Below are 24,363 nucleotides of genomic sequence, written 5' to 3' on the forward strand. Positions count from 1 at the left end.
TTTTGATATTTTATATAAAACGATCTTAGAACTGAAAATATATGTTTCCCTGTTTCAAAAACTTAGGATATATTTTTCATATAAAATTGAATTGGTTGAAATTCGTTAAAATGCAAAGGTTCTATCTCAGTTCATTGTGACAAAGTTCTAAATGGTGACGTCCCATATGGCCTTTGTAGCGTTTCCTTCCTTCATTTCAATTTGTGAAAAATTCATCACAATTTTACCAGTTCTATGAATTACTAAATTTTCAATATTTACATCATATAAAATATTATAGGTACTACCACCTTGATCCGGTAATTATAACGGTAAGTACAATAAATTATTTATCCAAGAATATTGGCGTAATGTTGCTTCGTTTTCATTAAAGAGAATAGGTAGGTAAATTATGAATTAAACACTTGCGATTTTGGCAACTAGTACAATATCATGATATTAAGTGGCTCAGTTTATCGTGGTGTTAAAATACACCGAAATAAGTAGGTAATATTGGTAAAATTTCTACCTACAATCTATTTGACAGGGCCTACCTACGTATCTATTACCGTCCTCAATTATTTAGAAGACAACAAACACCTAATTCTTCCATGCTTGTTGGTATATTATTTGAAATTTACTATTTGATCAAAAATAATGGTGGACATCCATAATGATTCTAGTTATGCAGGTAACAACTACCTTTAATTACAAAACAATTATTTGTTTATATATTTAATGAAGTTCACATAAATTTTTTTTTGTGTTTAAAAATCAATTTATCTAGAAATCTAGTAGTAGTATGGCCACTTGTAAAAAGCAAAATGTAAGATACAAATTACATAATGAGTGATTATTGATACAAAATAGGTTAAAATTTTTTTTTTAATGCACACATAAATTATATCATTTTACTCTATACCTCATGGGGTAAGCAGAGGCAGAGGAATGGGACGCTCCCATTCCTTGAAGAACATAATCACGTGGATGGCTGACATTTAGAAATAGTTACAGGTTATTAGCCCATCACCTTAAAAATAAATACCAATGTAATAAACCTTGTTCTTGATTGACTTTTACAATAAAACTCGGGAATAAAAGCTGGCCAAAACTGTGTTATCTTTGCTACATCATCATTTAATGACTTATTCCACCTTTCTTTTACATTTATTTGGCAAGAATAGCAGATTTAATTATTTAATTATAAAATATAATATTGCTTGTGAATAAAAAATTGTACCAAGAACCTCAGTCAAAAAGTTTACAAACATTTAATTATCGTTAAAATGACAACATTAGGCAAAACCTAATACTTTTTATATTCTCCTCCTTGCATGGATTTCCTCAATGCTGAGGGCATATATACTTACCTACTTGCATACCCAAGCTTTTTATAAAAGTCAATCAAAGAAAGAGCTAAAAAACCTTGGGATTTCACTTTTGGATGATGGGCTAGCAACCTTTCACTATCTGAATTACAATTCCACTGCTAAGCCATACAGCTGAATGTGGCCTTTTAATCTCTTTAAGACTGATGATTTTGTCTACGCCGTAAGGGATGAAGGATTAATTATTTAATTGTGAGTAAGAAAAAGATTGGTACTGTGTTCAACATGATTTTATATAACATTGTTGCAGCCATGCCCCCCAAAACCCAGCCACGTCAGGACCCCAGGATAGCTCCGAAGGAGATGATAGTCACACGGAGGAAGTCAGCCTTGCAGAAGAGACAGCTCCGAGAGAAAGACAGGAGTATGAAGAACATCACTCAACTGCTGAAATCTCCTACGAAGAACTCACAAGTAAGTACTTCAACAGTAAAGTGTGGAGCAAAAGATTCTTCCATATTGTTTTTTTATTCCTTAAGACTTAATTCAATAATACCTGTATAACGTACAGAAAAATATATAATAATATAGTGACACAAATACAATATCTTATATATAAAATTCTCATGTCACAATGTTTGTTCCCATACTCCTCCGAAACGGTTTGATTTATTCTCATGAAATTTTGTGAGCAATTTGAGTAGGTCTGAGAATCTATTTTTCATACCCCTTAGTGATAAAGGTTGTCCACTCTTAACATTTTTTTAACTAGAAATTACTTAAAAATTATTTTTATGGCAAAACAATGTTTGCCGGGACAGCTAGTAAATATATAAATAATAATAAAATCTAAAACGGATAGCTTTTGCTTTAGTCATTTCTCTTGTATTTTCATAAAATTTTGTCTCGATAATACTGAAAGGCCATGTTCAGCTTTATGATAGATTTCTCTAATATCTCTTACAGTATGATAGATTCAAATAGTGGCAGGTGCTAGCTCATTGCCTAAAATAAAAATTCCAAGTTTAAAAGCCTTTTCCTTGATTACTTTTACAATATGCATGGGTAGAGAAGTAGGCAGGTAACTAAATAGAAATAAAAATGATTTCAAAATATCAAATACCGGCAACCCAAGAAATTGTCATTTCTAGTCATTCTAAAACTAAATAAATAAATTTTTCAGTCTCCCAAGAAGCAGAAAATGGCGCCAAAAGGTAAAATAAATAAAAAGTTACTGCAAGAATTACTTCCGCCCGCCGAGGTGGAATTGAAACCTGTAAAACGGAGACCAAAAGTGAAGGAGCGTGTTTGGTTGAAACCAAAACCTAACTTCAAAATGGTAGCCAAGACTAACAAGAGGAAGCTATGCACTCCACGTAGAGGTAATTAATTTATACGGGACAAATTGAAATTTGAATTGACAAATTGATTTGAATATTTGTCTCCGTTAGGATATCACGGGTCTATACACCCTGGCTCTTTAAGAGAGAACTTGATGTTATGTTGTTCTACTGCCAAAATCCGTTCCCGGGCATATATCAATAGATGATATGTCCATGAGCAGGTCTCGGCACAAGGTGGAGCTATTAGAAATAACATACATACAGACATATGATCACGTCTATAGCCCTAGCGGGGTAGACAGAGCCAACAGTCTAGGAAAAGACTGTAAAGCCACAGTCAGTTCTACGGCTCAATGATTTAAATATAAAACCTTTGATCTCGATTATTTTATAAAAAATACTAGCTTTTGCCCTGAGGCTTCACTCCTTTATTTCAGAACAAAAAAGGAGGAAGATCCTTCTTTATCTGTGCCAAATTTCGTGAAAATTTGTCCATTAGTTTATGAGTTTATTCGTTACAAACAAACCTACAAAAAACACTAATATTTTTATAAACAGTGTGGATGTGGATACCTAATTGTTAACTTTTCATGAATTTCAGAGTTGGATCCCGGTTGTTCCCAAGTGGAACACGTTCAATGTGATTCCTCGGACATATTACAGCTGATTGAGGACACTGAGTCCCTGGATGAAGAGGATTTCCTGGAGATCCTGACCTGCCCCAGTCCGGTCTGGTGGGAGGAGCCGCGTGACCCCTCCTACTGTGAAAGTAAGCATGTAATCATGCATCAACACATACGGTCACGCCTGTATCCCTTGCGGGGTAAGCAGAGCCGACAGTCTTGAAAAGACTGATAGGCCACGTTCAGCTATTTGGTTTAATGATAGAATTGAGATTCAAATAGTGACAGGTTGCTAGCCCATCGCCTAAAAGAAGAATCCCAAGTTTGTAAGCTTATCCCTTGGTCGCCTTTTACGACTTCCATGGGAAAGAGATGGAGTGGTCCTATTCTTTTTTGTACTGGTGCCGGGAACCACACGGCATATCATGCATCAAGCATGTACTAATCCATGCTCTTATTCCACCCATATAGGGTAACTACTAGTTAGCCGGGGCGGGTCGCTAGTTACTAACTAGCGACCCGCCCCGGCTTCGCTCGGGTAGCATTTATACATATCAACCTTCCACTTGAATCACCCAATCTATTAAAAAAAAAACTGTAGGTCGTTTTAAAGATCTAATAAGCATACATATATACATACTGACAGACGCCGGCAGCGACTTTGTTTTATACTATGTAGTAAAAGGAAGACAATTCCGTGGCGCGCGGGAAGATCTTGACAACTAGACCTACATGTTTTTTTTTTTATTGGTCCAAACGCTTTCTAAGCCTATTATTCACCTTGTCAAAAAAAAACAGCCAGATTGGTAGAATAATTGCGGAGATATTGCATTTGGTAGTATGTGGATAACTCGATAATTAGGGTTTTTTTCTTGACAAGACTATATATCAATTTTCGAATTCTCAGAATTTTTGCGAAAATTATTACAAGTTGTTTTATCAACTTACGATCTGAAAACAAATGAGGTTCCTAGTCTGATATGTGAATTTGTTCCCTTAGAAATTGTACCTCCTTCCCCGATGTAAACTGATAAAACGAATTAATCGGTTATACTCGATTTATATCAAACGTACGTTACTTAATATTTTGATTAATACATTTAAAATTTATTTATTGTTTTACATAGTAAATTGATATATTCAGATAATTAGTTAATCTAACGCAAGTATAATTGTTTTCTAGTTTGGTAGGTACATAACTTTGATCAATCTCACAATATTTTTATATTTTAATAAATATTGACTTTCGTACTAGCTGTTGTCCAAAGCTTCGCCTGCGTAAAAAGTAACTCACATCAGGCTCCATCGAATACAATATACAATAAAAAGGTTTTTACATTTGTAAGCATTTTTGTCACTAGCTTTTATTTTTAAGGAATATAAAAAAAGGAAAGATTTGGTTAAGAAAGCTGTGATTAGAAAGAAAAAAGAGTATAAAGAGGAATTTGATAAAAGGCTATCAGAAGACTTTCAGTCAAATTTGAAAGTATTCTGGAAATCCGTAAGGTCAGCCCGAGGAAAAACTATAACCAGAGAGCTGACTAGGATCCGATGCCAGGATGGTAGCGTTGTGAAAGGAGAAGAATGTGTGCTAAAGATATGGAAGGAATATTTTAAAAGTTTATTTGAAAAAAAAGGACATAATAACGATTTCTGCTATAGCGAAGAAAAAGAGAATGAGATGAAAGGCCAAATTGAAATTTTCGAAATTGTGGAAGCACTTAAGAGTATGAAAGCGGGCAAGGCTGCTGGGTATGATAGTGGCGGTCGACATGCTAAAAGCAGGAAAAGGCGTAGTAGCTAGTCAGTTGTACTGCCTTTTCGATTTGTGTTGGAGAAGCGGCCGAGTACCTACCAAAAGATTGGTGTAAGGCTGTTATCGTACCACTTTACAAAGGAAAAGGGTCACAACTAGACAGCAAAAATTATCGTGGTATAAGCCTGCTTAGCGTCGTCGGCAAATTGTATGCTAAGGTATTGATTAATAGAGTCAGGAATGAAACTGATGATAAAATATGGGATGCTTTTCTTTGCGGTGCATAGCCGAAAAGTTTTTGGCCAAGAGTCAAAAAGTCTATTGCACATTCGTAGATCTGGAAAAGGCCTATGACAGAGTTGTGAGGAATGAATTGTGGTCAGCACTTTCTATGCATGGGGTGAGCAGTCTCTCAATACGAGCACTGAAATCCTTATATGAGGATTCGAGTGCTTGTTTTAGGATAAACGGAGCGCACACTGAGTGGTTAAGATTGAGAAAGGATGTGTTGCGTCACCGTGGCTGTTCCACCTATTTATGGATAGTTGTTTGACAGATTTGAAAGAGTCTATAAGTGGATTAAGGATGAATGAGTTACTCGTCAAATGTCTGCTCTATGCCGACGATCAGGTTATACTGGCGTCATCAGCAGAAGAGTTAGTGGAGATGGTAAACTGTATGCATGAAGCTTTAAAGGAGAAAGGAATGAAAGTGAACGTAAGTAAAACTAAAACACTGGTTTTTGAAATGGAGAAAGAAATGACAGCATATAATATTTTGATTGGAGGAGAAAAAGTTGAGCAAGTGAAAGAGTTTGTATATCTAGGATCAAAGTTTACATCAGATGGCAAGTGTGATAGTGATATTGAAAGGAGAGTGAACACGGGGAACATGGTAAATGGAGCTTTGCATGCCTTTATGAGCAGTCAGAAACTATCCAAAAAGGCTCGACTGGCTGTGCATGGCGTGTTGGTCCCGACATTAATGCATGGGAGTGAAAGTTGAGTATGGCAAAAGAAGCACGAAAGCAGAATAAATGCAGTGGAAATGAGAGCGTTAAGGAGTATGATGGGTGTGAAATTGAGTGACCGGATAAGGAACAGCGTGATAAGGGAATGTTGTGATGTGAAAGAAGATGTAGTTACAGGAATAGAAAAGGGCATGTTAAGATGGTTCGGTCATGTGGAGAGGATGAATTAAAGCAGGTTGACTAAGCAGATATACTAGGAGAGTGTGGAGGGAAAGGTCGGAGTGGGAAGACCTAGACGAACGTATCTTGATCAGATTAAGGACGTCCTGGTAAAGAGCCAGGTCAAAAGTACCCGAAACCGCCGAGCTTGCATGAAGAGAGTTATGAATGTGGATGAAGCGATGGAAGTATGCGGAGATCGTGGCAAATGGAAAGAGGTAGTCTATGCCTACCCCTCCGGGAAAGAGGCGTGATTTTATGTATGTACATATGTAGTAATAGAAATATGATGATAGTAATAGAAAATAATGTTCTGGGGGTATATTTTTAATAACAGCGGCCCAGTTTTCGCAAGCAAGTCAAGGTTGCAATGTATGCAGATGAAGTTGCTGCCCATCCACCAAGGATTTTAATAACAGTTTTGGTTTAAAATTGTTGTTTACTACAAAAAAGACGAAATATAATATGTGAGAAACTTGATAACTCATCTTTACATTCTGGAAAATATATTGATAAGTGGATAAGTCACTTGATAAGTCGTCGGTACGCATATTGACATGTCGATTATTTCAAAAACTAAGAAAAATTATGCAAATTACTGTACGTTATTCGAATCATCGTAAAAAGTTTACCTTAGATAAAGTATAAGTTATAAATGTAACAAACATATGCATTTTCCAGAGGAAGCCAAAGTTTAAAATGGCCGCCCTGTAAAATTGCTTTTTTCAACATGTCAAATTCTTCCCGCGGGGCACGGAATTGTTCCCTTTTAAAAGCTTTTTTTTAACTAGACTTATAGTATTTTAAGTAAAAAACTTGTAATTTACTTAAATTGTCTAATTCAGATATTCGTTAATAGATCTAAAGATTACCTACTACACCTAGTTAAATATTCTCGCGAGCTTTTATATCATACTTACTTTTGCACGTGACTTCGCTTTCGTGAGAAATTCCAGAAAAAGCAGCCTATATCACGGTATAATCTATATCTGTGTCAAATTTCGTGAAAATCAGTCTAGTAGTTTTTGCGTTTATTCGTTTTAGATACATACATATGGTCACGTCTATATCCCTTGCGGGGTAGACAGAGCCGACAGTCTTGAAAAGACTGAATGGCCACGTTCAGCTATTTGGGTTTAATATAGAATTGAGATTCAAATAGTGACAGCTTGCTAGCCTATCGCCTAAAGTAAGAATCCCAAGTTTATAAACCAATCCCTTAGTCGCCTTTTACGACATCCGTGGGGAAGGGATGGAGTAGTCCTATTCTTTTTTCTATTGGTGCCGGGAACCACACGGCACTTGAGTGCCTTATTCTAAATTTCTTAAAATAAATATTATTCTCTTTTCAGAACCCATTTTTGTCCCGACACCAAGTCAAGCAACAGATAATTCTACTGAAAATACAATCGATAAAATAATAAGTAATAAAACTATTAAAGATTTAGATCAGAAAGTTGTCAAAAAGAGGAAAAAGCTAGAAAACATTTTGGGTAATATTAAAAGTAAGAGAAAGTTTGAACACGATGCTGGTGATCATAAAAGCGATACTTTAGACATTGATTTGCTTAATGATGAAATGCTTAGAAATTTAGAAGCGATTCATATACCCATAGAACCTAGTCATGATGCAGTTGAATTGAAAAAAGTCAAAATTGAAAAAGAAAATGAAGTGTCCATTAAAAATAATAGTTCACATTCGGATGAAGTCAAACTTGAAATGGTTCCTAGTCATATTGCGCAAAATGAATTAGATACTAAAATTAATGAAGATCAAAATGTAGCAGTTAAAAAAATAACTTCCAAATCAGATCGAAATGAATTGAAAGATTTAAAAGTGCCGGATATTTTGCCACCTCTGCAAAGGAATCCTATGCATACAACGTCAGTTTTGGATAAAATCGTTATAAATAGCAATTTAATGTCCAAAGATGCAGAGAAAATAAATGTTAAATTCAAAATGGATTCGGCTATTGAAAGGGAAAATTCAACAGTCACCTCTCCTTTCTTTGAGAAATCCAAAGATGATGACACGATATCAGACACTAACATCAAATTCATTGACAAAGTAGAAGATCAAGAGTTAGACGACACCTCGCAAATTATTTTGGACAAAATCAAGAAGTTTTTCCACGAGAAGAAAGTGAATAAGAAGGAATACATAACAGTGTATAGAATCGTCGATAAAGAGGAAAAACAAGAATTGAAGAATGATGATCAAAGTAAAATCAACTATTTTTACAAGAAATGTAAAAACTTTAGGAAGAAATGTGATAATGTTGACACAAGCAAAAGTAATTCTGGTAAAACTTTAGCGTTGGCCAACAGTAATATGAAATATTGCTTGAATTGTTCATCAATTTTCGAAACGAAAGAATGCCACTATTGTGCGGCGATGTCTGAACCAAGAGAGTGCGTGTGCGACAAATCGCAGGATAATCGCAGCGATTTGTCGTGCGACAATTGTGATAGGAGTGAATGAATTGTTATTTGTTCGAATAAATGAAGTGTTATTTGTAAATCAAGTATTCTTTATTGTCCTAAAATTATCTGTATTTTGCGTCCCCAACATGGAGAAGTATTGGCGTATCTAGAGATATTCCAGAAGGGCATGGCCGACTAAACTATCTTAAGGGTGGGCACTGGATTATTTCCCTCCCCCTTGAGATATTAAAAATTATGCAGCCTGAAAAAATGATGTGCATAATCGTGTTTCTCTACTCAACATTAAAAAACTTTTATTCGTTATTGCAGGATACGTAAACAACATAATAAGTCATTTATATTGTACCTTTTTTATGTACTTACACAAAATTATATACAGGAGCATTTAATACAGTAGTTTTAGTACAAAGGTGCTACTTATTTCAATAGAAATTTCTTCCAGTAGACACATGAGAGAGATGAATATAAAAGCGGTATGGCGTGCGTGCGTACCTACTTGCGTACTTGTGCGTGTTTGTACTGTACTTGTTTAGAATTAGTCGTATGAACGTCGTTTGACGCACCGATGTTGGCTAATATTTGTATTGTACAATTATTAGCCTACATTTCTTATTTAATAAATTTGATTTATGTTTGTGTTATCATGCTCCTTTTTTCACGAATCGATTCCCATCCGACCTTTGCTGCACTACATGAAGGTGCCTATTCCTTTACTCGCCTTTTACAACTCACATTGCTCTTGGCTTGGTATTATTGTACAAATATTGACCTGTCTGTCTGGCTAATTAAACCGTTGCAGCTTTAAATTTTCATTGTCGTTCGTTTTGTTTTCTTGAAATTATACAACCTCCGACACAACTTGTTGGAGCCGCGGTTCCCCAGGAATAACACCTAGCCAAGCGGAAGATCTTCCCTTTGGTGGCGGTCGAGCCGAATCATCGCTCCCGCTACAATCCTAATAAAAACAAAATGGCGTATCCTTCAATACACATATATTAAATTAATTGTTCCTATTAAAATAATACTTATACCTACCATCTTTATTTATTTTATGCGTAGAATAAAGAGTATAATTAATTATTCATGTTACTTACTCATTTAGTCAGAAGAACAATTGTTTGAACATTCAAGTGAGAATTTACTGAGACAGAAAATATAAGTACTTCCATGAATTAATTTTTTCACCTGTGCAAACATATAACTCAAAACAAGACGTCATTTTAAAAATATAATAGGTACTTATTATTTCTTATCCATTGTCAAATCCGGCGGAGGAGCTATATTATGTGGTTGTATTTAAAAAAAAAGCAGTGAATATGATGTGGAAAACTGTGTTTTTATTGTCTTTGGTGAGTACCTATCTTTCAATTGGAGCGGCAATTTTTTCTCGAATGGGTAGGCAGAGACTACAGTAAAGTTTTACAAGATTACGAAACTTATGCCATGTGGTCTCCGTCACTTAAGTCACGGGGTGGTCCCACCTTCATGACTTTAGGTTAGATTTGGAAAATTTACAGCTATTTTTTTTATTCTAGACTTTAATCAATCTTAACTATCAATATCTATTACACCCAGGCGAACCTCCCGAATACCCGGACACCCGGTTCAGAATTCCGCGAAATATTCCTTGAGATGGGATTCACGGAGAAATACACACAATACAACTAAATTAAATTTCAAAATCTTTAAATTTAACATACTAAAATAATTAACTCGTCAAAAGCTATCTAGATAAACTTGGTCATAACCCCTCGCAGCATAATTTGCGCGATGCTGTTATTAATGGAGCGAAAAACAATAGCTGTTTAGCTTTTTATTATGACGTAAAACAGGACAGCGATAGTGTTTCGCGAGATAAAAACAAGGTCGCGCTTTTCATGCTAAGGGTGCTGGTCTATATGACTATACTATACTATGACTAATAGCTCTTTTCCCCAGATAATGTGATGAGGGTGTTTAGGTACCTACCCGGAGGGAAAAATATTAATTACTTACTAACTTTCTCCCATGTGTAAAGTAACCTATATCCTTCTCCGTAATACACACTTAATTCATATAAAATTTCATGAAGATCGGTTCAGTGGTTTAACATGAAAGACGAACAAACAAACACACTTTCACATTTATAATATTAGAATATGGATTTCTTCCGCTTCTAACTTTCTGGACTTGATTCCGGTCTTGTCTTTAATTAACGTACAATTTCTCTGTGTAAAATAAGTACAGCTCTTAAAATCAGCTAGTTTAGGTCTAAAAGGGTGCAACCCCGAAAAATTCGAAATATGAACAGTCAACTATTTCGAAAGGGTCTACATTTTGTCAAAAGCTATTTCAACACACACGGGAAAAGAAAAACATTTGAATTTTTTGGAAAAAAAAAACGTTTCCAGTTTTAAAATCAGTATGTTTTCGTTGAGAGCTTTCTGTTTTAAAATCAGTATGTTTTCGTTGAGGTTTCATTATTCGCTTAGAGATGACTCTTAAGTTTTTAAAGCGTAGGTATGCTTTGTTTCTTACAGATAAGCAACTGCTTAGCCCTTCCCTTCGGTTTGGGTAAGTTAAACCATGTTTTTAATACTTACTTAAACTTACGTACACTTGGCAGACGAGCCCCAGCCCAGGCTCAATTCCAGAGAGATGAGAACGAAAAGGGGCTAACGCCAGTAGGATATTTATTAAATTTTTTTTCAGAAAGTAGAGACTTTTCTTCATTTTCATATATAATCTATGGAAAGATTTCGTAAGATGCATATTGGCGACGACCAAGCGGTATAAAAAAAGTAATTTCATCACAGTAAAACTTAGTGTAGTAGTGCTTTTGTCCTTGAGTCACTTCTACGACATCGGCAGGATAAAGTAGAGTGATAATTTTCTACTTTTTCGTATACACAAAAATTTCCCTACCCGTCTCTCTCCGACTTAAGATTGAGCGAACAGATAGAAAGGGAAGGAAATATAAGACATAACACGAAAGCCCCACTGAAAAGAAAAATAATAACAATTACAAGTTTATGCTTAGACGAAAATTGAATAAAACTACTCCCCGAACGCTGCGCAGAAATTATTTTATGTGAAAAAGGAAGTGTCAAATTCTAGGGTCTACTTATTTGCCAGGTGCTATACGACTTTAAGAAGCCGTCTCAGCAATATTCTTCTACCACTGCGTTCGACCATATGACATGCTCTGATAGGCTTTGCCGCTAAAATATTTTCACATTATACAAATATTTGACATTGAAAAATGATCATACAATAGATACTTACTATGTGTAATTTCCTAGCTGTGCCCGCGACTTCGTCCGCCTGAAATAGTTATTTTGGGCATCATTGAAGCCCTCAAGGATGAATAATTGTCCCCGTTTTTTTTCACATTTTCCAATATTTCTTCGCTCCTAATAGTTGCAGCGTGATGTTACAGCCTAAAGCCTTCCTCGAAAAATGGTCTATCATACACATTTTTTTAAAATTCGAACCAGTGCCGTTCCCGGCAGTGCCGTGTGGTTCCCGGCACCAATACAAAAAAGAATAGGATCACTCCATCTCTTTCCCATGGATGTCGTAAAAGGCGACTAAGGGATAGGCTGACAAAGTTGGGATTCTTTTTTAGGCGATGGGCTAGCAACCTGTCACTAGTTGAATCTCAAATCTATCATTAAGCCAAATAGCTGAACGTGGCCATTCAGTCTTTTCAAGACTGTTGGCTCTGTCTACCCTGCAAGGGATATAGACGTGACCATATGTATGTATGTATGTCGAACCAGTAGTTCCTGAGATTAGCGCTTTCAAATAAACAAACAAACTCTTCAGCTTTATAATATTAGTGTAGCTACTCGTATATGTAGTATAGATTTGTTTCACTTTTGCAGGTGGAATTTCGTCACATTTGGATAAAGCGAAAGGTCTCACCGACCATTTAGGGTCATTACCCGACGAGCCTAGTGATGATGACCTTTCGGACCCATCAAAGAAAATTCCGGGACATGATGACCTTTCTGACCCATTGAAGAAACTCCCGGGACATGATGACCTTTCTGACCCATTGAAGAAACTCCCGGGACATGATGACCTTTCTGACCCATTGAAGAAACTCCCGGGACATGATGACCTTTCTGACCCATTGAAGAAACTGCCGGGACATGATGACCTTTCTGACCCATTGAAGAAACTCCCGGGACATGATGACCTTTCTGATCCTTTGAAGAAACTGCCGGGACATGATGACCTTTCTGACCCATTGAAGAAACTCCCGGGACATGATGACCTTTCTGATCCTTTGAAGAAACTGCCGGGACATGATGACCTTTCTGACCCATTGAAGAAACTCCCGGGACATGATGACCTTCTGCACCCTTTACACGACCATCTCCTGGATCCGCTAAAGAAAATTCCAGGTCTTGATGACCTTAAGCATCCTTTGGATAAAATACCTGGAAAGGACGTAATCCACCATATCCTTGATCCACTACACAAACACCCACATATTCCCTCTATTCCAGATATTCCTTCAGCAACTCCGTGCGATGATGACGCTGTAACTCCCCCAACAAAACCTGATACACCCTCAGTGACCACACCATCAGTTGCTACTCCAACTACGCCTAAAACACCATCAGTTACTACTCCAACAACACCTAAAGCACCTTCAGCTACTACCCCTACTACTCCTTGCGATGAAGATGTCCCAACTACACCTAAAACACCGTCAGTTACTACTCCTAAAACCCCATCAGTTACAACTCCTAAAACCCCATCAGTTACTACTCCTAAAACCCCATCAGTTACAACTCCTAAAACCCCATCAGTTACAACTCCTAAAACCCCATCAGTTACTACTCCTACTACTCCCAAAACGCCACCAGTCACCCCTCCATGTGATCAGGATGATCCAGCTAAAGGGACGCCGTCTTCTAAGCATGATGACCCTTCAGAAATTCTATCAAAATTGAAACCTGAAGAAAAGAAGCAATTGAAGAAATTCCTCCATTTCTTGGATGGAATTTTCAAATCAGAATAGAACCAAGTACTAAAGATATCTACAATAAGCATTATTGGCGCTTTATTCAGAACGTTTTGTAACGTCGAATGTGTAATTAATAAGACAAAAATCTAATGTTTTTTTTATTCACCACCAGCGACTCACCCCGGCCTAGCACGGTTACCTTTTATAGATATATTTTCAAAAATACTAACAAAATCTGTCCACAACTATCCAAAATTCGCGGATACATAACATGCAGACTAAAATCAAATTGGGTGAATTTATCTTTTATATTATTTATCACCCTGCTTATTTTAACGGCATGAATGTAAATTGAGAATCATATGGGCGCATTCTGTAGATATTCTTGCTTTGGAATCAAAACAGATTATTTTTTTAAATTTATATTTTTATTTAAATTTAACAAATGACGTTTAATTAGATTTTACTTATGGAAAATTATCAATAATTACTTGACAGTAGCAGTCTTATACAATACCTATGTATATTATTAGTACGTCGAGTTATTTTTTTGGGAAATTCTTCTTTTTAGTTTTCCTTTGAAATTGAGAATGATGAGAATTTACCCAAATTTTGTCATTATGGAAACGACACATTAGTAGTCACAAATGTCCACTAAAATAATACGATCTCTGGTCAAACCCATGTGATAATGCGCCTTTCTGTGTTTTGACATGTACTCTTTATCAATCTTGAGATTACAAGACGTGCAAGGAACGCCAGTAGAGTTATTGCACCCAGCTCGGAAATGCATCCTACTGCCTCTTTCTTCCATACAAACCTTACACATCATGCAACGGTATATAATTTTGTGCTCAATCCCATCCACAATAGGTTGAATATTGAAGACGGTAGTCATATTGTGTTGTTGGTCGTGATCAGAGATGTGTCGTGAAAGGAATTTTCTATCACATTTCAAACATTTTACTGTCACTTCTTTTGTTCCACCTTCGCCACACCCGCTCCTGTGAAGAAGGCCACTTCTGTAGCTAAGAAAGTTGACTTGACATTTTGGGCATTGGAATAACATATTTTTCGGTATCGGCACCATATGTTTAGGAGTCGAGTGATTAGGTTTATTGACCGTTCCACCACTCGAGGTAGACTGCGCATCCACGTTTGAGCTTTCCTTGTTTTTGATTATATCATTGTGAACTTTTTTGTGTGCTTTGGTTTCATTGTATGACAAAAACTTTGCACCACAAATTGTGCACTCGTAAGGTACTTGTCGACTCTGTACCATAGAATTACTTTTCATTGTAAACTTTTCTTTATGTTTGTTTTTTATGTGTTTATTATAAGTTTCAAAAACGTAACTAGAAGCGCAAAATTTACAATTTGGTTTATAAAAAATTTTCTTTTGTTCTTGCGTTGAAATAATTTTACCATGCTGGAAATTGGAGTGTCTACGTAGCATACTGAGAGTCTTATAATAGCAGGAACATAATTTACATTGAAAGTAGGTTTCTTGGGACAATGACCCCGTCTGATATTTTTGAGAGGAATCTCCTATATTATTGCAATCATTTACTTCCATCTCTACATCTTTATCCTTTTCATTGGTCCGGTTTAGCGAAATATTAACGTTAACTCCAAAATCCGCTACTGTTTGTGCGGAGTCTGTATTAACTGCGACATCTATTTTATCTGGCGCAGCGTCTGTGTTGACACCAAAATCAGCTTTATTGATCACATCTGTGTCGCTTGCTACATCAGCTGTGAATTCGTGTCGAGTAGTTTGTGTTGCAATGTCTTTTTTGGTTTCCGAATTCCTGCACCACCGGTATACCCTTGTCGGCGTAACCGTATCTTCGTCAGAAGACAATTCTATTACTTCAGTTTCATCATAAAGGAGGACAGTGGAACAAGTATCTGCGAAGAAATTATTTAAAATGTAAGCCACATCTGCCACAAGGAGTAATGTTAATTCTTTGCATTTAATATTAAAGGGGTTCTTCGAGTTATTCAAATTAGCGAATCCTACCGCCCACCATGAGAATATTATTTCGACTAAGCAAGGATGCAAGGATTTAAGAGTGCTTCTCCTTTTAGCCCATTTGAACATCGAACAAAATGTTTATTCATTATTCAACATCACTTAATAATTGTCATATCTTTTGGTTTCGCAAAATTAATAACTTTTAAGTAAAGTTTAAAGTAGATATTTTTTTTTATTAAGTTTACTGCGGTTTCTAAAGCGTCAGTGCAAAACTGCACTGCAGCATTTTGTTTACGTTAACTTGATATGGTCACGTTAACGTGATATTTTTTTCCTTTCCTTTCTTGTTAAAATTTATTTAAGTATACACGAATAGTAGGAATTACAATTTACCATCATCTATCGGTTCAGTCTTGTTTCTCACTCTGAAGGACATGTTGCAGCAGCTCGGTCGGCCGTCGGCAGCTCTGTCTACCCCGTTGGCGATAGGATGTTTCTGTTGTCTGAATTGAAGATATATTTTATGTTATTCTGTTGACTGTTCGCTAACTCAGCGACTGATAAGGGATGATATACAAACATAAACTCTGCCTACCCCTCTTTCCCAGAGGGGAAGGCAAGGACTACATCTTTCCAATTGCCGCAATCTCTGCATACTTTTTTCGTCTCATCTATCTTTCATAGAATTGTCAATCTTAAAAGGCGACAAATTTGATCAGAAATTCATATACCTAGCATTTATCAATTTACGCACAATCCTACTACTATTATAAAGGCGAAAGTTTGTATGGATGTTTGTTACTCTTTCACGCAAAAACTACTGAACCGATTACCATGAAATTTGGTATGTAGGTAGCTGAAGACCCAGAATAACACATAGGCTACTTTTTATCCCAGAGTTCCCGCGGGATTGATAGGGTTTCCATGCGGACGAAGTCGCGGGCGGCCTCTAGTAAAAAATATTTTTTAGTTCCCTAATATGTATAAATATAAAAACCTTTCTTTTCTTTAGTTCTGGTTCCATCCTCACCTCTGTTGAGAAAAGCCCGGGGTATGCCTTTGACCCCATGGTCATGGATCCTAGATTGGGCGAGTCAGGTTTTTACATGAATCGACTCCCATCTAACATCCGTAACCTTACATACATACCGGCCTATACAAATCAAGTTCCACGTTCAGCTATTTCGCTTTAAGAAGAATTGATATTCAAATAGTGACAGGTTGCTAGCCCATCGCCTAAAAGAAGAATCCCAAGTTTATAAGTCTATCTCTTAGTCACCTTTTACGACAACCGCGGTCCGCAACCTTCACGGATGTGCAGGTTTTCTCTCTTACAGTGAGGGTTAGTATTCAAACTAAACATTAAAAACTTTTATAACCAATTAAATATATCCTGAATGTCATCTATTGTTGTGGTCAAGAGTACCTGAAACCTGAGCCGAGCTTACACGAAGAGAGTTTTGGTTATAAATGTGGATGAAGCGAAAGAAGTAAGCAAGTTAAGTATGTACCTAGTGTAGGGATCAGGCAAGCGGAAAGATGTAGTCTCGGCTAACCCTTCGAGGGAAAGAGAGGTGATTCTATGTATGTATAGCCTAGCTTTTGCACGGAGCTTCGCTCCCGTGGAAATTTATTGACAAAATGTCTATGTTATTCCTATCTGCCAAATTTCATAAAAATAGGATTAGTAGTTTTTTAATTTCTTTGTTACAAACATATACAAATCTTTTTTCTTTATTTTAAACTAGCGACCCGCCCCGGCTTCGCACGGGTGCAAAATTCGGAAAAAATTATACATAAAAACCTCTTGAATCACTCTACCTGTTACAAAAAACCGCATCAAAATCCGTTGCGTAATTTTAAAGATTTAAGCATACAGACAAACAGACTAAAATAGCGACTTTGTTTTATACTTACTATGTAGTGATGTGGATACATACATACATGTGGTCACGTCTATATCCCTTGCGGGGTAGACAATCTTGAAAAGACTGAATGACCACCCCACCTTCAGCTATTTGGCTTAATGATATAATTGAGATTCAAATAGTAATAGGTTGCTAGCCCATCGCCTAAAAAAGAATCCCAAGTTTGTAAGCCTAAGTATATATATAAATGTGGATAATGATCAAAAAACTACTAACCTTTATCTAGAGCCAGTTGAAAATTAGTTACAATATCCTTTAAACTGATGGTGTCCACTGAAATTGAGTGTCTGACGAGTCTGACCAATACTGCATTAATGCCTGACTTTATCGAAATTTATTTTACATTGGGCGAGTGGAATGGCGAGTGACATGAGCTTCTGATATATATTGAAAATATTTATTTTTTTATCTGATATTTTCAATCTTTTTCTTACAGATAGATAGATAAAATGAAAGTGGCTTGCCTTTTATACTTTCTTGATGTACCTGAATGAAATTTTCTTATGACTAGACAGATTATAAATCAAGACATTGAGCAAAAAATTATGTACAAAGAAATAAGTCCAGAATTATCTTATTGTATTATCAACAATAGACTTCGAAGAAATAATTTAATCAATCAGTTACCAATAATAATTTATTTCAAGTTTGCGTGTTTTGCCTCTGTGGAAACTCATCTTACGCTTAAAGCTAAAAAAAAACTATTTTAGGAATAACAGTTTATTTATTTAACAAATTAATCTACAAACTTGCTGAGAGTGTTAATGCCATTACAAATAAAAATTACAATAACGTTGTGAGCATTTTAAAAGCAAAGTAAAATTGGACTAATTTTCTATTTCTTGGGATAAAACCATAGATATAAACAAATTGAAGCAGATTTTTTAAAATTTTGGCTATAGATAATAGTTGTCTAATTTCGACAGCTGACAATTACAAAAAACAAAATGGACGGCGAACTTAATGAGCCCAAAATCTTTAAAAATACTTACATTATCTTATTCTTACGCCCTAAATCTTGACCGTTTATTCAAGCGGTTAAAACTTTTTGCGTTTATTATCTTTAATTGCTGTGATGTTAACGACTTAATTTCTTTGACGACGCGGGAAAATAAAAAATAATTCAGCTTAATTTGACTTACATTCTTAAAAATATCACGTTTATATTCTATAGAAAAAAAAACTCTTTCAAATTTATTAGGAATATCCTGCTTTTAAAATAATATAAATAACATCGTAATTTTTTTTTAAACTAAAGAATGCTTAGGAAATAAAAATCTAAAGTACTTTTTGTATGAAAACATTTTTGTCCTTTCAAAACAATTTATTATGCAAATTTATTATAAATTAGTGGAAATTACGAAGCTTTGATTATTGTTAGCGATAACAATGTGAAATAGTGTATGATATACTAGAATCTATAAACAGACGTATGATGAAATCGCACGTATTACGTCTTCATTCCAAAACGGGGTAGACAGAACCATTACTCCTAGTATATGAAGCCGTTCCGCATAATTGAGGGACAATGACAGGTTACTTGGCCTCTGAAAACGGATCTGAAGTGCAAAGCAGACTGGGAAAATGGCAGGAGATTAGAAAACGTATGTAGGTCTAAAGATCAGTAGGACCAAAACAGAACATATGTTCCTCGACTTCGGTGGGTCATCAAATTTCTCCTCAATTGCCTTAAGTGGTGTGACCTTACCAGTCTGCTCAAATTTTAAGTATTTAGGTTCGCTTATACAGGGAGACGGAGGCATCGACCGGGATGTTAACAACAGAGTAGGGGCAGGATGGGCAAAATGGCGACAAGTAACAGGAGTGACATGCGATCCTCGTATGCCTCTTAAATTAAAAGGGAAAATATACAAGACTGTCATCAGACCGGTTATGCTGTATGGAGCAGAGTGTTGGGCAACGAAAGCAACGGATGAAAGGAAACTGCATGCAAGTGAGATGCGAATGTTACGATGGATGTGTGGAGTGACAAGAATGGATAAAAAACGTAACGAGTATATAAGAGGAAGTATGAAAGTAGCGCCAATAAATGAAAAGATGAATGGTAATAAGCTGGGTTGGTACGGACACATCATGAGAAGAGAGGAAGGTCATGTTACTAAAAGAGCCTTAAATATGAAAGTGAAAGGTTCAAGAAATAGGGGAAGACCGAAAAAGAGATGGATGGACGGCGTAAAGGATAGTATGAGGAGAAAGGGAGTGACCAGTGAGATGGCAATTGACAGAAGTAATTGGAAAAAAACTAACATACTGTGCCGACCCCGCGTAGAAAGGGGGAAAAGGTAACGACGAAGAAGAATGATAGGTTACTAGGCCATCACTATAAAAATCCCAAATTTATTGTACTCCTTGATTGACTTACAATTTGTGCGTGATTAGAAGCAGCTGTAATACATACATACATCTTTTTTTATCTTCGTTACCAAACCAATATTGCCATGTAATGTAAATATGAACGATAACATATATTTAGATACATACATATAATCACGTCCACATCCCTTGCAACTAAGGGATAGGCATATAAACTTGGGATTCTTCTTTTAGGCGACGGGCTAGCAACCTGTCACTATATGAATCTCAATTCTGTCATTAAGCCAAGCGGCTGAGCGTGGCCTATCGTCTTTGTAAGACTGTTGGCTCTGTCTACCCCGCGAGGGATACAGACGTGACTAAATGTATGTACATGCTCTTTCTCCTTGCAAAATATTAACGATACAAAATAAATAATACACTAAATGAGAGAAAACAAATTGAGCAAGAATTACGACAAAAATATACAAAGATTATTGAGATCATAGTTGTAAACTATATAGAAAAAGTACCAGCAGCGATGTTAAGGTATTCCATAATGAAATATATAAATATATATGTTAATATTTCTATAATATTTTTTATACATAAAGGTTAACTATAAATTAATGAAAATATTTATCCTACAATTTTATATTGAACAACACAAACTCATAACAACCTTATAGCAAATTTATTAACATTTACTAACAAATCAATGCACCATCTAATAAGTGACTTATAAACAATAAGATGTTTTAATAATTAACTATTTGTCATTAAGTTCTTCCTTCTCAGTTGTTCCTTAATCTGAGCGTGCCTTAATCTCTCTTCCTTGCTTAAAATCAATTTCCTAGAAAACTTTCTCCTAATATTTGACTTTGGCTTAATATTATTAATTTTAGTGTTTGTATTTTGTATTGCAACATTACTCGTTGCTTTTTCTTCCTTTGAAATATCATTTACACTCAACTCTTCTGTCGTGTAATCTCCAAATTCATTTGTTTCCTTCAAATCTTTCAAATTTCCAGCGTGATCTTTATTCATTCTGTTGTAAATCTTCAAAAACTGCCAGAATTCAATGCCAGCACCTTGCACGTTGTTCTCGTAAAATTCAATAAGTTGTTTGTCGCATTTGTGTTTGTTCTCTATAGGCCTCGGTTTGGCCCGCCTCACTATTTCAATCGCTTTCTTATTACGATTATTAACAGATTTATTTATTTTAACCTCTTTCCCTTTTAACTTGTGTTTCCAAACTTTCTTTTTAAAAGGCTTAGGGTTAGTTTCGTGTCTACGGCTGTGCAATTTCAACGCTGCGAATGTTCTACAAAATTTGTCGCAATTATTGCAAGGATACAACATTTTCGCTTTGTGTCTCGTCGCAAGACGACCTAGAGTCTTAATTACATCTAAATACTGATCGCCGACACTTTTCAATTTCTTAATTTCCCTTTTATCAAACTCGGGTAGTATAAATTCATCGTTCACATTCAAATTTTCATGTTCAACCACCCACTCGCCAGACTTTTTGACCAATTTCGTTTTAGCTACGGACATGTCTTTTTTAATTTTATTGTTTTTGTCAATATTGATATACGCTATCTTATTAAGATTCCTAACACTAGGTATAATTTCAATTTCTTTTATAATTCCATCGTTAACGTTATAGCAATATCTGGAGGCGTCATTGGAATTCTTGTTTTTGTCGTTAAGTTTGTGATACGGTAGTGTTATACTGATTCCGTGCGCGTCTTTCAGATGCTTAGTGATTGTCAGTTCGGTGACGTAATTGCAAATGGGGCATTTCTTCAAGGGTGTGTCACTACATATATCGAAATGCACCGCGCAATGTTGTAACAATTTCTGTTTTGTTTCGTATAGCTGAAAGAAAATAAAGTTTACATACTACATTTTTAATTTTTGGCATTTAATATATTTTTGTTTTGGGGTTTTCGAAAAAGACGGCTCAGAATGTTGGATACAATCTTGACTGCTTAAAAAATTAATGAAAAATAAACAAACATAAAAATCTGTTATAATTTTTTATATTTAAGACTGAATTGCTCACACCTAATTTCTTTCGATTCATGACTAAAATTAGATACATAGATAATTTATTTATTTGATTTGCTACACACAATTTACAATTTCGTATGACATACAAATTACTGAGTAATTCTTTAAAAGTTTTGCTTTTTATCTGACGATTGAAGTCAAAAAAGGTCAGGATGTGACCGGTATTAACGCTAGGAGGAAGAAGGATTAAACTTTTTAATGACAATTTTAATATTTCAACATCAAGTAATACATACCTTATAACAGATATAACACTGGTGCGTGTTGATCTTCAATTTTAGATTTTTCCCTTTATCTCCCATTTCTCCTTTTTTAACCCTTTTATCATCAACTACGTCTGTCTCGTCAAAATTTTGACCAGCCTCCTCATTTGATTCACAATTGTCAGTTCCATTTAAGACATTTTTAATAACTACATCATTTTCATTGTCAATATTTTTTTCGTCATTAATATTTACGCCATTATGATTGAGATTAATTTCATCATTTTCAGTAAAACCGTTCGCTAGAATAGTTAAATTTTCTTTTGTATTCACTATTATTTCTGTTGTAATGCTGTTCGAATCTTTAGCGTTAAATTTGTCATTTTTGCTTTCATCTGTTAATGAGTTAGTAACATTATTACCAATAGGATTCTCTTCTACATCAAACACATCTTCGTAAATATTTCTAACATCATCATTCATTTCAATATCATTATTTAAAGAAATTTCATCAGCGGTATCATAATCTATAGACGTTTCATTGTTAAACTGATCGCTTATTATTTTATCATCTTTTGTCTTAGAATTATTTTCCGCATTCTTATTATTTTTATCAATATCATTATTGTTAACTTGATTCACGCTTATGTATTTTATTTTTGAATTATTTTCTGTAACAAAATATTATAGTAAGAACACATTATGGTGAAAAGATCTCGCAGTTAAGTAGATGAATTATTAATAAAATCCTACTTATGTATACGATATAATTATGCGAAAGTTTGCAAGGATATTTGTGTGTTTGTTATTCTTTCACGAAAAAAACTACTTGACAGATTTTCGTGAAACTTCACAGTAATACAGCTTAGACATTGGGACAACGAAATAAGTTAAAATGGCGGTCAAAGTTGCGGGCGCCAGATGGTACAAATATACGGGTTATAAAACACTGGTCAATAAGTTTTTTTTTTCTTATGACCTGGCCGGAGAACGAATCTGGGACTTGGAAAGCACACTCCTACTGCGTCGCAGCGGCCAAAATTATGTCATTATATTGTAATACTGTGTGTTTTCCTTTATCTCTTTTTAATGGATATCGGACGACGACCAAGTGAATAGGCACATTCATCAAGAGCAGCTTTTACTAAAACCCCGTAAGGTTTAGGTAACAATTCGATGATACTTTTTTTTTAATTATGTAAGTACATTAGTTTGAGTGCTAACCTTTGCTCTTACCTGTATCCGGCCATTAAATGTGTAACCATGATCCAATACTGGTTACGTTCCCCTGCAAAGGTTGCGGAGGTCAGACGGGAGTCGCTTCGTGTAAAAACCTGACTCACCCAATCCAGGATCCATGGTCGAAGACATACCCCGGGCTCTCCAGAGCGTTAACGATGTGTCAGGGACCATATATATATCTAATCACGTCTATATCATATATAATCACGTCTATATCCCTTGCGGCGCAGACAGAGCCAACAGTGTTATAAAGCAATATAGGTCACGTTTCTCATCCATTTTCTCACCTTTATTCTTATTGGCTGACATGGCGCGTATCCGTTCGTTGTATTGCCGTCTCGCTCTCTCCAATATGCGCGTCCACTTCCTCAGTCTCACTTTGGACAGCAGCTTCCGTATGCGTTTTCTGACTTCCTTCTCTTTTCTAGCGTACAAGGTGTTTTGCTCTGAAAATAAACAAATTGTAATTAATATTTTATTTATAGCTTTGCCCGCGACTTCGTCCGCGTGGAATTTTGGGCATCATTGAAACCCTCAAGGTTGAATATTTTTCCTCGTTTTTTTTTCACATATTGCATTATTTCTTTGCTTCTAATAGTTGCAGCGTGATGTTATATAGCCTAAAGCCTTCCTCGATAAATGGTCTATTCAACGCAAAAATATTTTTTCAATTCGAACCAGCAGTTCCTGTCCGCGTTCAAGCAAACAAACAAACTAACTCTTCAGCTTTTTAATATTAGTATAGATTATTTTGGCCTTTGTGAAGTTGAGGTTATTGAAGAAAATGCTGCAGTGCCATTTATTACTTCTCCTTCTTCACTGATGCTTTGGAAGCGGCAGTGAACATAGTTTTAAGTAATTCATTTGACGTCAACCAATGTTGTGAAAAACCCAATTATAAATGTCAATTATAAGTAACAGATGTTAGTGTATAATAAATAAATTACATATATACATAAACAGTAAATATAAACTAACACAGACTACATACATATAATTA

At 35.5% G+C, this 24,363-nt stretch overlaps 3 protein-coding genes across 5 annotated transcripts in view; 2 read left to right on the forward strand and 1 right to left on the reverse strand.

Moving 5' to 3' along the window:
• Nucleotides 1–146: 146 nt before the first annotated feature.
• On the forward strand, nucleotides 147–8,739 carry LOC106138101 (putative leucine-rich repeat-containing protein DDB_G0290503). Of its 2 annotated transcripts, none has more exons than XM_013339149.2 (5): nucleotides 147–311; nucleotides 1,618–1,781; nucleotides 2,491–2,689; nucleotides 3,252–3,419; nucleotides 7,571–8,739. In XM_013339149.2, exons 2-5 carry the CDS (start codon nucleotides 1,620–1,622, stop codon nucleotides 8,698–8,700), a joined length of 1,659 nt encoding a protein of 552 aa, XP_013194603.1. In that variant the 5' UTR covers nucleotides 147–311; nucleotides 1,618–1,619; the 3' UTR covers nucleotides 8,701–8,739. The 2 variants fall into 2 exon arrangements, with proteins under 2 accessions (XP_013194603.1, XP_013194602.1); XM_013339148.2 differs by lacking the exon at nucleotides 147–311 and adding an exon at nucleotides 533–670.
• Nucleotides 8,740–9,857: 1,118 nt separating this feature from the next.
• Nucleotides 9,858–13,773, forward strand: LOC106138110 (proteoglycan 4). The gene is made up of 3 exons (XM_013339160.2): nucleotides 9,858–10,012; nucleotides 11,183–11,216; nucleotides 12,530–13,773. Exons 1-3 carry the CDS (start codon nucleotides 9,980–9,982, stop codon nucleotides 13,675–13,677), a joined length of 1,215 nt encoding a protein of 404 aa, XP_013194614.2. The 5' UTR covers nucleotides 9,858–9,979; the 3' UTR covers nucleotides 13,678–13,773.
• Nucleotides 13,774–18,197: 4,424 nt separating this feature from the next.
• The window catches only part of LOC106140969 (MATH and LRR domain-containing protein PFE0570w-like), a 40,199-nt gene continuing 34,033 nt past the window's right edge, over nucleotides 18,198–24,363 (reverse strand). Inside the window, exons 13-15 of one of the 2 annotated variants that reach the window (XM_060952379.1) lie at nucleotides 23,651–23,809; nucleotides 22,155–22,792; nucleotides 18,198–21,723 (exon numbers count right to left, since the gene is read on the reverse strand). In XM_060952379.1, the coding sequence (XP_060808362.1) occupies nucleotides 20,608–21,723; nucleotides 22,155–22,792; nucleotides 23,651–23,809 (1,913 nt within the window). In that variant the 3' untranslated portion in view covers nucleotides 18,198–20,607. The remainder of the gene's footprint in view (nucleotides 21,724–22,154; nucleotides 22,793–23,650; nucleotides 23,810–24,363) is intronic. The other variant, XM_060952378.1, reaches the window with a different exon arrangement.

This window comes from Amyelois transitella, chromosome 28 (assembly GCF_032362555.1).
Source record: "Amyelois transitella isolate CPQ chromosome 28, ilAmyTran1.1, whole genome shotgun sequence".
In the NCBI taxonomy this organism is placed as follows: Eukaryota; Metazoa; Arthropoda; class Insecta; order Lepidoptera; family Pyralidae; genus Amyelois; species Amyelois transitella.

Bases quoted from the DNA above. Each gene is read 5' to 3' on its own strand.
- LOC106138110 (XM_013339160.2), top strand. From the start codon at position 9,980: ATGATGTGGAAAACTGTGTTTTTATTGTCTTTG. The intron at 10,013-11,182 runs GTGAGTACCTAT...TGTTTCTTACAG, and splicing joins CTGTGTTTTTATTGTCTTTG to ATAAGCAACTGCTTAGCCCT. The intron at 11,217-12,529 runs GTAAGTTAAACC...TCACTTTTGCAG, and splicing joins AGCCCTTCCCTTCGGTTTGG to GTGGAATTTCGTCACATTTG.
- LOC106138101 (XM_013339148.2), top strand. From the start codon at position 637: ATGGTGGACATCCATAATGATTCTAGTTATGCAG. The intron at 671-1,617 runs GTAACAACTACC...ACATTGTTGCAG, and splicing joins TAATGATTCTAGTTATGCAG to CCATGCCCCCCAAAACCCAG. The intron at 3,420-7,570 runs GTAAGCATGTAA...TTCTCTTTTCAG, and splicing joins TGACCCCTCCTACTGTGAAA to AACCCATTTTTGTCCCGACA.